Source organism: Cebidichthys violaceus, unplaced genomic scaffold (genome assembly GCF_023349555.1).
Source record: "Cebidichthys violaceus isolate CVI_PGR_0920_01 unplaced genomic scaffold, fCebVio1.0.p SCAF_23, whole genome shotgun sequence".
Taxonomy (NCBI): Eukaryota; Metazoa; Chordata; class Actinopteri; order Perciformes; family Stichaeidae; genus Cebidichthys; species Cebidichthys violaceus.
Genome location: NW_027176406.1, coordinates 3,693,783 through 3,707,126, shown reverse-complemented (window position 1 = coordinate 3,707,126; position 13,344 = coordinate 3,693,783). Strand labels below are relative to the sequence as shown.

Genomic DNA, 13,344 nt, shown 5'->3' with positions numbered 1-13,344 from the left:
AAGGAGTGTGAATAACTCCGCTGCATAAAAAATTCCCTTCAAAATAAAAGCACAGGATTTTTTTTCCTTTTTTTTTTCAGGCAAAGGCCCACGACCCACTGAAAACGGGTCTGCGACCCACCAGTTGAGAATCACTGACTTATGCTACGTCTGCTACTACTACTACTGCTATTCATGCTACTACTAATACTACTACAGCTATTAGTATGACTGCTACTAGTACTACTACTACTGCTATTACTGCTACTTCAAATACTGCCATTACTATTACAACTACTACTACTACTACTACTACTACTACTACTGCTACTGTTATATTAAATACAATGACCACTACTATTACTACGACTACTGATACTACTACTTCTTCTTCTAATTACTAATACTTCTACTACTACTAATATTTCTACTACAACTACAACTTCTACTACTACTACTACAAATATCACTACTGCTGACATTTTTTTAAGCCACAGAAATTGTTCGAATATCAAAATGTTCAGCTCTTTCAGGAGAGGGTGATATGACTTTTCATATTTGTAATCTTTAAACTTTTTGAATTATTAAACAATTTTTTTCAATGGGATATCTATGGAGAAAATCTTCAAATCCTGTTAAACTTCTTCAACTTTCAAAGCCTTCTTCTTTCTCATACTTTCAGCTATAGACACCATAGTTAGACGTTTCAACTAGAAGGGTTTTCAGCAGTGCAGTTTAAATGCTTTCGGGCTTCAACATTTTTCAGACAGGTAGTCTCTCATTTCTGTATTTTCAGCAATGTTTTTGCAATTCATTTCAGCTTTTAGCATTCCAACGCATTTTCAGCAGGAAATGCATTTTCTAGTTTATCTTGCGCAGATATTTTGTGATAGATTACAATGTAGTTTTAGACTTTTTAGTTAGGCCTTTTTAGCTTAATATGTAATAAAGAATTATTTACAATTATTTAGGTTAAAATAAACCATTTCTGGTAGAAAGCCCTAAAGGAAAACTTCTCTCATATGCCACGTAATATCACATTATTTCACATCAGAAAGTTGAAATGCTGTAATCCACGGAGGGATAGTAATCCGGACGGTAGCGTTTCCAAACCCCTCCATTTTTGGAGGTTTAAAACTCATTATTATCTCACTGGAAACAAATCTAAAATGTCAATGAAATAAAAAACATTCCTGAGTGAAGTTTATAAATAATCAATTATGAAGAACACAGACATCAGACAATATCAGTCATTCCCCCTGAAAGCACCAGAAGCTTATCAATACTCCGGTATTTTATAATCCGGAACACTTTTAATACCAAGTTTTGGTAGCTGTCCGTACATTTAGGTAATGCAAAAAATGCGAACAGCTCTCGCTAAAGCCTGTCTTTTATTTGTCCATTCTGGGCTGCTGTAGAAAAAAATGGCTGTGCAACATCCGGACTTCGTGGAAAAGGACCTGCTCCCAAAGTAGATATATATGGCTTTTTTTCTAAGCTAAATAAAATATACAAATTGTTAGTTTCAGGTTATTACACACTAATACAAACAGTTATTATTTTCCAATTCTGCCAGTTTCGACCTAAATGATACAAACTATTCCTTTAAGCATTATTCCACAAGCATGAACTTGTAGTGCTGAGAAGACTTAAATGACACAAGAAAGGAACACTAAAGCTGGTTAAGTTGTTGGTAGATGCAGGAAGCTTTTGCATCTGGTATCTACTACCCAATAAAGAATGCCCATTACCTAAGAAGATACCACCAGGGAGCAGTCAACTACAAGGCAGATGAGACAACAGTAGAGTGCTGAGCAACATATTCAAGAACTTGAGAAAGAGCTGCTCCTCACTACCTGTGTCTTCCATCACACCTCCCTGTGAAGCCTGTCACCAGTCAATAACATTGCAAGTGAGGGACAGTGATGACAAATTAAAGGCCCACAAAATCATTCAAAATGTTTCAGAGGCCAAAGATAAAAAAGATAAAAGATAAAAACTCTGTGAGTGTGGGAAGGTGAGGGAGGTGAAGTTAGCAGGAGAGGAGAGGCATGAGGGACAGCTCTTGAAGTCAGTCTTCTCTTTGATCACTCTCTTCTTTTTTGGGGAACCTGCTGAACCTGCTGAACACTCTCATCTGGTACATGTTCAATGATAAGAGTGTAATTACCTTTCCCAACCACCTATAGAACACACACACACACACACACACACACACACACTTTGAGTGCTGGATGTGTGTTAGTGGGGGAAAAAGATAAAGAGGCATGCTGGGGTTTTCCAACACGACAAGAAAAGAGTGGAGTTGAAGTTATAAAGAACAAAATATATGTATTTTGCAGTTTGTCCTCTTATTTCATGTTCTTTGTAAAGACACCCGAATTGGCCAATAGACTGATTCTGAAATCTGATATGAATTTGGGAAGGTAGGAAACAGGAAGTCGAGCAATAAGGTCTAAGCTAAAGAGCAGAGTCTATAAAACGGGGGCGTAAAGCTCACCTGGGCCTTTCTTCCTAAACTGAGACACACGTGAGAGAGCAGCTGAGGCACACCGTCGTTTGGTAAGGGTCTAAAACTTGACTAACAACTAAAACAAGATTCCAGTCAGCTGCATGTTTTTAACTGGGGGAGGATTCTGTGTTACAGTATAGCAAAGTCTTAAACAAATACACTAGAGGAGCCAACCACTGTTTTGCCCAGAGACATTAGATTGTAGTGTGCTTTTAACTAATCAGTTGAATGGGCCATTTTCAGTTTTATTTTTCTTATGTGCTGTGCTGAAGGGGGGACCAAGTAGCCATCCCTTATGTGGTTTAAGTCACCTTAGCTTACTGTGAGCAGGTAGATTTGATTTGGTTTGTGTGCAGTCGTGGTTTATTCATAATTTGCCTAAATATTTTGCGACAATTTCCTCTTTTTACGCATTACTCTACACTGACTTCCCTGATAATGCAAAACATTGTTTTTTTTCTTTGATTGTCCATTTGTTAATTAGATGTATGTATTAATTGTATAATTTACTCCATCCCTCCTTTAATATGACCTGCATTTTGCCCTTCTATTGAAACTCACTTGTTGAGTGGAGACAAGTCTTCTATTCCATGCATTGTCAATAAAATCTCTGGATCCACTTATTCTGGGTCTTGTGCATTGAGGATCACCGGGTCACAATTGGCGTTGTTTGTAGGATATATATATATATACTTATATATATATATATATGATTGATATACGTCCATTACATTCTAGTGCTTTGTGTTAATCAACTAATGACAGTTATATAACTGACCACGGGAGCTTTTGCATTTGCAATAACTTTTTTTAATCAGGGGATCTTAGCTTGGGTCCTCTTTTATGCTGTCCTCTGCTGGGGGGGCTGCATCACTGCATAAAAACAGAGTCAATAAGATGATCAGAAAGGCTGGCTCAGTAATTGGCCTTACCCCAGACTCACTTGAGGTCACTGTCGAAAAGCTAAAAAAGGCCGGTTGAGTATTTTGAAGGCCATCCATTACACTGTGTTTTTAATGGACTCAGAAGCTCATTCAGTGAACAACTGATGCCTCAGTGTTCTACTAAATGACTCAGAAAGTATTTTGTTCCAGCAGCGGTCAGATTTTTTAATCAACACTTTAAATGTGCTTTGTAGATGTAACTTTCCGGTGTTAATCATGTCTCAAATGGCTCAAATTCATTGTACTGTGTTTTCTGTTTGTATACTGTGAAAACTATGTCCATTGTTTGTTGTCTCTATGAGTTGATTTAGTGGCAAATGAGTTTCCCTACTGGGGATTAATAAAGCTTTCTAATCTAAGACTTGGTTGGGCCTTGTGTTTGAGGAAACTTCTGCCTTTCATAGTCTTAACAGTGATCTTTCTGAAAATGTTCTGAGAAATATTGTACCAAACAAGAGAACCAGTTTTAGAATGCATGTTTGTGATTTTTTTTTTTCATGAACAGCGCAAGTTGAGAGGGAAAATTAAGTTAAAGCGTATAAATCTTTATCAGGAAATGTTATTTGCATGTCATTAGTGGCTGAAGTGAAATTCAAAAGCTTTTCCCCAGACGTCTTAGCTTCCATGATTGAATATGTTTGAGGCATTAACTGTTCCAAAACCTGCCAAGGTTTATCATTAAAATCCAGTATTTCTTTACAAACTACACATTTGGCTGGAACACCATATAATCCAGTGATTTATTAGCATAGCTTTGCACAGACGTCTCTATTTTACACTTTATATAGCAAATGCATAAACCCATGATAATTTAATGATAAAGTTTAATTTCTCCATATTTTTATTTCTATATTCAATGCAGCTGTGACGTTTCTCCTGCTTGTAGTGCTGCAAGGCATCCCACAGTTTCTGAGTTGACCAAACATGCAAACATCTGGATAATGCTTTCACAGACTCTTTGAAAGAACTAACCAGGGAAGCCTTGAAAAGTACTGGAGCAGTCCTTGTCCTCTTTCCCTGTCCTCAAATTCATAATGGGAGCATGCATCTGTACAGGGTTAGTACATCCGAATAATTAGGCCAATAATGGGATGAAATGTTTGTTTCTTTTTTAGAGAAAATAGCCTGCTGCCACAAGTTGCCATCCAAGACATCGCTCATGGGATTCCAGTCATGTCAGCAGTGACCTCATTGTACATCCAGCTGCAGCACACTGGCTCGGCTCTCCAGGGAAACACATTTTTCATTTTCATTTTTGTCGCCTATTCTCCAGGAAATTTGACTGTAAACTCGTTAATGACGACAGGGACAAAGCGGAAAACACTTGATTTAATAAGTTAGTGTATTATCAAGGATAATTCCGTTTTTAAAATCAGTGGCTAACAAACATTGTATTTGTAATGCATAGGGGTGGAACTCACTCTTGTCACTGTAACAATGTACTTTTTGTATTATTTTTAAATATTACTAACATTACTTATATTAATGTACTATTTTTTTTCTTAAAGATTGTACTTTGCTGCATTTAAGTCTCATCTGTTAAAGTTAAAACAAAACTCAGACAAGGAGCCAAATCAGCAGCTGCAGCAGAGAAGATAATCTATCATCTGTCTACTTGGTACCAGTAACCTATGTTGAAGAAAATCATCATATAACTTAGAATTAAACTAAAGCCACGGTCTGATTCTGATATCTCAATCCAGTTGAATAAACAAATGTTTCTTAGAAAGTATGAGTGCCAGCGGCCTGAGAGTGATAGGTCATGGCGTCCGGGAACTCCCAAATATTTCCCGGCTAACGAACAGAACGTCCTGTCAACATGTTTTGGTATAATGGTCTCGAAAGAACATGACCAAGCTAGGTATTAGGCAAGGGATGCCAGGAATGCTTTGTTTATGTGATTCGGCCAACTGATCTGATTGGTGGAAAGTGACTTAAGAGGGGTGAATTAGACTATAAGGGTAAGCTGTAATAACTGATACGTTGGACTTTGTTGAATGTTGCCTTGTGCTCAATAAAACACTTCCCGCTGGTTGCTACTCCAAGAACGCCGTCTCTTCTCTTCATTTTCGCTTCTATATAATGGCGCCCAACGTGTGTTCGAGTCGAGGCCGAGGCATCTCCACTTCTTCGGCCAACCGACAATCACGCTAGAGGCCACATATCAGGTAGGAGATTTTATATCTCATTCTTTATTTTTTGTATAGCGTGGTTCTCGCTTGTGTGATAGAGTGGGGGTGTCTGGGGTCCCCTCAACGGAATCCACGCTCTTTGGCGGAGGAGGAGAGAGGCCAATTGGTGTTAGCGGATAAAAAGAACAAAACAAATATGTGTTAAAGTGATTCAATTTGATCTCCAGCTGAAAAAAGAGAGCTCTCTGTATCGAAGGCGTGTGCGGCAATGTATTGCCTGTATAATGTATTGACTTAAGGGGGGTGAATTAGACTATAAGGGTAAGCTGTAATAACTGATACGTTGGACTTTGTTGAATGTTGCCTTGTGCTCATTAAAACACTTCCCGCTGGTTGCTACTCCAAGAACTCCGTCTCTTCTCTTCATTTTCGCTTCTATACCTACCTGTAACACGAACAGTGCAAAGGTGTGCAATGTAATACATTTTTACTTTATTATGGGTTGAGGCCTTATTGTAAGTTGACTTTGGTTGCATCTACCTTAGTTAATCACTGGTTAGTGGACCACCCAGCCAGTATGCTAGGAGGCCTTAAGCAAACACCCAACAGGTGCATGCTGAGTCTGGCTTGCATGCTAAATGCTAAAATGCTCTGTTGAATCCTCCCACGTTGACTTTTGTCTTTGAGAAGTGTGAAGACTTTCTAGTTTGACAACAATCCCTGATGTGACCACGAGCTTCATTCAACTCAACATGCTGAGACAACTTTGAAGAGCGCAGTGGGAAAGAGAGGCTGAGTGGACTGGTTATGCTTTGCTTTGAGAAGGAACAAGCAGATAAGTTGAATCTGGAACAGATTGAGGAGGATTTTTTGGTGCACAAGTCGTTCAGCAGGCAGGTGAGTATAACAGCACACTGACTGTGATGTTTCTAACTCTCCAGTGGAGAACGCCAAAGTCGCGAGTCAATGTTGCTCATCCTCTTGATTACCTTGTGTTTTTCGTCAGACGGACCCTTTACAAGCTTGTCCCTGCAATGTTACTGTTCTTATTCACAATACAGCAACAATACAGCAATGTTTTCCCTGACATGATGTGGGAAATTGACTTACAGATCCCCTGAATATCAATCCCTGCTCTCATTCACAAATGACCCCATGCAGGAAATGTTCCTGAACATTAGGCGGGTCTTGCCAAGAAATGCAGTGGGATTCCTAATAACGCTTCAGTGTAAGACTGCATGTGTGAGACGGACATAATTTAGTCAGTTGTATGCAAGAGCTGCAAAGTGACATGTATAAAAATGGAATTTATTGTTGGTTTGGACATCAGGCGTGTGTTGTGTAAGCTATATGTTGCCTATATTTTGTTGCCTAAATGTCTTCTGTAATATAAAAGGTATATCATAATATATGTTAGGTTTACTTGGAGCAGATTTTAACAGACCTCCTCTTTACTATTATTTAAATGTATTATTTATGTAATTGTTTTCACAAGTAACGTTACTTTTACTAGAGTAAAGTATTGTAGTACTCTTTCCGTCCCTGGTAATGCATGAATGTAATTTAAAGCCTCACAGACTCAGATGTTCTGTCATCACAAGCTGAAGTTCATCCGTCACCGAATAAACTGCCAAAGTGCCAAACATAACGACACGACTAACATGAGCTGAAGTGACATCTCTTCGGTCTCCTGTGTTGTTCCTGCCTGTGACACAACATCAGCCCGCGTTTAATTCTCCCGATAGGACTGCGGAGACCCTGCTCCCCACCAATCAGAATCAAACACTGCAGATCTCATACTGACAACAAGAACAGGACAATACTCAACATCTCAAGAGTGGGAAGCCATTTTGTTCCTGGCTGTGGAGCCCAAACAAAAGATGCAGAAACAGGATTCAATATGCAATTCTGATTTATTTTTTTAGGAAAATAGTTTTTTTCACATGCAAATATTTTCATCAAAGAATCTGAAAAAAATCTTTGCCAAGGGATACCAGAATGGCACTCAAAGAAATGTACATTTTATAAAAGGCATAGAAAACACACAAATACACAAATGCATGTATGAATCAGAGTTTGGACTGGTAATACCACTGGTTTTATTGCCACATCCCACATGGGTGACCATTAAAAAAACATGTAGGAAAACACTAGTGTTTCTTCTGAACACATTATTTTTTATATAGACAGACAGATGCTGAGGGTGGACATTGTGGTATCCCTGATAAATAGACCCACAAAAGACTTCTGATACAACCACTGTGTGACGGGCTTTCACTTATAATTCATTCAGCTGCCAGGTATGAGGGATAATTAAATGGCTGTCAGTTCTAACATGTGTCTTTAAAGGTACTCAAATGCCTATCGTCAATGTCAAGTGAAACATTTCTATGTGTTATTTTACATTTTTTGCTACCTTGCAAAAGAAAAAGTTTAACTCCTGCACACTCTCAGTAGCAATATGTTTCAGCTTAAAAAGCCTTTAAACAATCGATGCTACTTTCATAAAGAATGAACATTTCCGAAATATCCAACAGGGACATACTGCTGCAGAGCGGTCAAATCACATATTGCACATATTGCACATATATACAAATCAAAAAGGGCACCTTTAACCTTAGTTTTGCCCTGTGTTTGATTTTAGTGTTTTTCGTGACATGTTGGAGACACATGGTTTTCAAAGGACAGCGACAACATGCAGAGGGGAATAAACCCTAATATAAGTAGCTGTAAAAGCCTTTTCTGTTTAGTGAGTACACTTTTTTCTTTCTCCCTTATTCTCTTACTTTCTCAGTCACCAAATAGAAAAAAGTCGCATAACCTGGAATAGTTTTGGAGATGTGAGGCCAAGCTGCCAGTTATGCACACTCTGAGCATATCGCCTCATGGCACCTCCTCAAAATGCCCCTTCCTCACTCTCTAGGTGCTCCCTCCTTTGACAGGAATCGCCCTCTAGTGGCTCCAGCTGGCTCTCACTGCAAACCATCACCAGCTGCCTGTCATCCATTGTACTTCAGTTTGTGTCCTTCTCTACAACAAAACACAATAAATACTTTAGTTGAGAAACTTTGTTTGAATTTAATGAGGACTGATTGACCTCCAGGGGAGGACAGTGTCACTGATTGGGAAACTCTCAGTAAATCCCCCTGGCTTATTGGGAGGGAGTGGCGTCAGTGGAGACAGTGTCAATCGCTGCTCTGGGGAGCAGCTGACTGAAGTACTTCTTGTGATGCATGACTGTCAGCTGCAGGCTGACTTGTGGAGCCAAGTGGTGAACAGACCAATCAGAAAGACTCTTTCTACTCAAGCACTCTGTTGTATCGTTCCCTGTATTTTTGGGAAGGAAGCCACAGCACAAAGTCCAGCCTCACAGCTTCACATGAGTGATGGTCCAGTAAGTTCACTATTGGCTGGGAAAGACTCAGATCTTTCTGACGACATTTATCAAATCAAGAATATAATGTCCTGGTTTTCAGATTTGCTCCCCCTCAAAATTTCGTAATGCTGCTTTTTCGGAAAGCCACTGTAGACAAAGCTTGGAATGGTTTGAATAGTTTGGCACTTCATGTCCTTTTGTTTGTGTCCATGCACATGGCTGTTCTGCAGATCTCAGAACAATGTTGGAAAAGGAGTAACACTTTAAAAAAAAGACATAGCCCAGAGGTTTGCTACATACATTAGATACTGACACTGTAACGTACAGAGAATAGTCTGGCTTTTTTTCATTACATCAATAAGTCACTGTAGCCGACAGATTACAAAAATATACTATGTCTTATTTCACTTCTTTTTTTTTTTTTACAATTGAAAGGCAATTTAAAACACAATAACCATACATATCCATACACCAAATTAATTATTAAAAAAGCTTTCTTTTTCTTTATTTTACAAAAAAAGTTCTTGAAAAAAGTCTAATTTTGTTTTCATACAAAACACTGGCTCAAACATAAAAATCGACTCCATTTTGGAGTTTGACATTTTAAATCCTGTTCCAAAAAGCAAAACACTTACTGTAATATAAAAAAAACAAGTTACTTTTACAAAAGGGTTGGTCTGACGTGGGCATTTTTCCACAATTGAAGTAGCATGGCAACAAACAACCAGGCTTCAGGGCAGCCTAGCATAAAATCTTGGCACTGACACTTGCATCACACAAACAGTGTTTGGTCTCACGATATTATAGTAATGGCTTTAAACCTTTTCCATTACAACGTGGTAATATTGCAGCCTTGTACATCTAACACTGAACTCGTAGCGCTGAGAAGACTTAACTGACACAAGGCTTGTGAATAGAAAAGGAACATTAAAGCTGGTTAAGTTGTTGCTGGATGCAGGAAGCATTTGCATCTGGTATCTACTACCCAATAAAGAATCCCCATTACCTAAGAAGATACCACCAGGGGGCAGTCAACTACAAGGCAGATGAGACAGCAGTGGAGTGCTGAGCAACCTTGTTCAATAGTCATTAAGAGCCAGAGAAGTTTAAGAGTAAGGTATAAAAACTGGATTGCTTATGCACCTTGTTTAAAAGAACACTTTTTTTCTCAGGAAATGTCAGATGTACACAGGATAAAATAGCTACCTGCTGTACTCATCAGTTTCTGAGAAGCAGCTGGTGTAGCACAGTTATAAAAAACAACAAAAATACAGGAAACTACAAACACACGTTGAAATGCCAAGTCACAGCAACATAACACTGGAAACTCTACACTGGAGAGAAAGCAGACAGATAACATGACTGACAGGACACAGCCTTCAGGAAGGTGATGTTCTCACTGCATTATAAAGTCACTGCTTTAGGCGCTGCCACTGAATTAGGTTTCATTTTGTTGCATGTACATTGTTATGGCGTTCCTTGATAACGCCATTACAGTATGAAGTGATAGCTTTAGCTTGCCAGAACATACTGATGTCATGGCCTCCCTTTGCCTTTGAATCATGATGATACTTCATTTTGAAGTCCGAAGAATTGGGATGCCAACGTATTAATTGGGATGGTGTCTTTGCAGAGCGGCCAGAAAATGAGTTAAGCCAAATCTGGGATCAATTTGATTTGCAACGGAACTCATTAACCATTCAGTAATTTTCCAAAGTTCAAATCCCTAAGAAAGGATGAACGAGAATACAACAGAGGTCAATAATCTGCTTCAGGACTTGAGGAAAACGAGACATGTAAACGACAGACTGTAGCCTACAGCTTGTGTTGGTGTGACGTTTCAAGTCAAACAGTGAAAGCCCAGACAAAATAAATTGTCAGCTGCAATATCACGTCTGTTTTTACACACCTTAGTACACAAACACATCTTCTCCAGCTTGCAGGATTCTTTAAGGCACAGCGGTGTTTAAATATCCAAGGAAGATTGCAACAACTCGTCATCCAGTCTGTAATGTATACATGGTTTCAATACATGTCACTGTTTCTGGGGTTAAATCCATACAGAGGGCTTACCCTCTCCTGATTTGCTGCTGCTGCTGTTGCTGCTACTGCCTCCTCCACTGCTGCCTCCTTTACCGTGTTTGAATCTATGCTTGCGCTCTTTCTGTGGCTGAGGCTGTGGCTGAGGTTGGGCCTGGGTGATGTTACTTTGGGGCTTGTCGTCCTGGTTGTCCCCAAGCTGCTCCTCTGCCCGGTGCTGCTGACTGTAGGCCTGGATGGCCGCCTCCAGTTGCTCATGAGCTTGCTGGATCATGTCTTTGTTCAAAGCTACACGGGCCTCCCCTCCAGTGGGAAAGTTATCCTCATTGCTACCAAATTGCTGCTGCTCCTCTTGGGCAATGTTTGCCCGGTTCTGCTTGCATGCCATCTTAGCGTTGCTAAGGTCCGTGTACGGCATCTGCTCTGGCTTTACCACAATGTTGTAGCCAGGTGGAGCTGATGGGGTGTTCCATGAGAAGGGGTAACCGACGTAGTCTGCAGCCCCGTCTCCACCCACCCCTCCCTCAGACCCTGCCTCAGGCCCTGTCCCCCCTACTGATCCCTCCACACCTCCATTGGTGCCCAGCAATCCCAACTGGTACTCATCCTCCTGAGGTGGGCAGCGCCGACGGCGAAGAATGTCACAAATGGTACCAATCCCCAGATGGAGCATCTCCCAAACATTGAGCGTGAGGCAAAGGACCGTGACTCCATACATGATTCGCAGGAAGATGGTCTTCTCTGTAGGCCGTGATACAAAGCAGTCAACGCTGTGGGGACAAGGTTTCCCCGAGCACACAAACACAGGCATCACACGAAACCCATACAGTAAATACTGGCCTGCAAGGAAGCCTGCTTCTAGCAGTGTACGAGTCACCAGTTGCAAAACATAGACCCTCATCAGCCCCTCATCTCTTATACGTTTGCGCCCATCATGCCGGATTTTGGGTCTGGGTGCGGGTTGCAGTGGATCCCGCGGTCTTTTCGGGGGCTCGATTTCTGGCACCTCATAGATCATGGGATCATCCTCTTGATCCTCCTCAGTCTCCTCAATCCCCCGGTGCTGCCGTGCTCCAAAGCAGATTTTCCTGGGCTTCCTGTGCGTGTAGCCTCCTCCTCCTGTTCTAACTGCAGCAGAGCCACCTCCTCCTTTGGCTTCATCTATTCGTGCGATCTTGTTGACAGCATAGCCCATGTACATAAGAGAAGGCATCGCCACTAAAATGATCTGGAAGACCCAAAAGCGAACGTGAGATAGAGGTGCAAAGGCATCGTAGCAGACATTCTCACAGCCAGGCTGGCCCGAGTTGCAGACAAACTTGCTCTGTTCGTCATAGTAGATGGACTCTCCCCCAACAGCAGTGAGCACGATGCGGAAGACGATGAGCACGGTGAGCCACAGCTTCCCCACGAAGGTGGAGTGGTTGTGGATCTCCTCCAGCAGCCGCGTGAGGAAGCTCCAGCTCATGGTGTCGCTGGACAGTGGGGCAGACAGTGTCCCTCTCTCACCTGTTCACAGACTCTGGAGAAAGTAAAAGAGAAGGAAAGGGGAAGACAAGCGGGAGATAAAAGAAGACAGTATGAGTTCACAATAAATGCACATTTCATAACTTGATCAAAGCAAGTAGTAGAGCAATTATTTTTTTCCCCCTTTGGAAGTAGCGTTAGTTCTGCAAATTCAGTAACACAACGAAAAAAGGGGTGACATAATAATTGCCTTAATTAAAATAAGTGTTCCTCTCTGAGCTCAGCCAATCAATATATGCTTAGTTTGATATGTTGCTTTTTGTAGCACACACACACACTGAATTTGGAGCTCAGTGCCACAGTGAGGTTGCTGTCAAGTTCGGGCTTTTTAGGGAATTAGAAGACCAAACAGGGAGGAAAGAGGATATCGGTATTAAAAAATATCATCAAGCAGCACTGAGAAGGAGGCGAAATAATCCAAATAGGGAATTTGCTATCGCCAAATACACAGTCACTTTATTTAACAGCTATCTCTTTTTGAAGAATAAATCCTCTTAGTGAGCCTTCTTCTGTGTGAGGTGCAGTTTTCAGGATTGTATTAAATTGACTGGTTTGTTCTGGTTGGGAGGTAAATAGCATTGTGCTGCACTTATGTGCATGTGTGTGTGTGTGTGTGTGTGTGTGTGTGTGTGTGTGTGTGTGTGCATCTGAGCACAGATTAGGAAGAGGTACATGTTGCCTATGTAGGTTAGGTCTGGGCTCCAGGCAGTCCATTCAAACCAGCAGAATCAGCAGGTGGCCGGGCTCAAACCGTTGAAGCAGGGAGTCAGATAGCAGACCCACATTAGCTCAGGCAGTGGAGCTGAACCCAAACACTGCTGTCCCTCAGGGTGG

General features: G+C 40.9%; 1 protein-coding gene across 2 annotated transcripts in view; it reads right to left on the bottom strand.

Moving 5' to 3' along the window:
- Positions 1-7,461: 7,461 nt before the first annotated feature.
- Positions 7,462-13,344, bottom strand: part of gjc1 (gap junction protein gamma 1) — a 43,009-nt gene continuing 37,126 nt past the window's right edge. For both annotated transcript variants that reach the window (XM_068718898.1, XM_068718899.1), the window contains exon 2: positions 7,462-12,505. In XM_068718898.1, the coding sequence (XP_068574999.1) occupies positions 10,994-12,451 (1,458 nt within the window). In that variant the 5' untranslated portion in view covers positions 12,452-12,505 and the 3' untranslated portion in view covers positions 7,462-10,993. The remainder of the gene's footprint in view (positions 12,506-13,344) is intronic.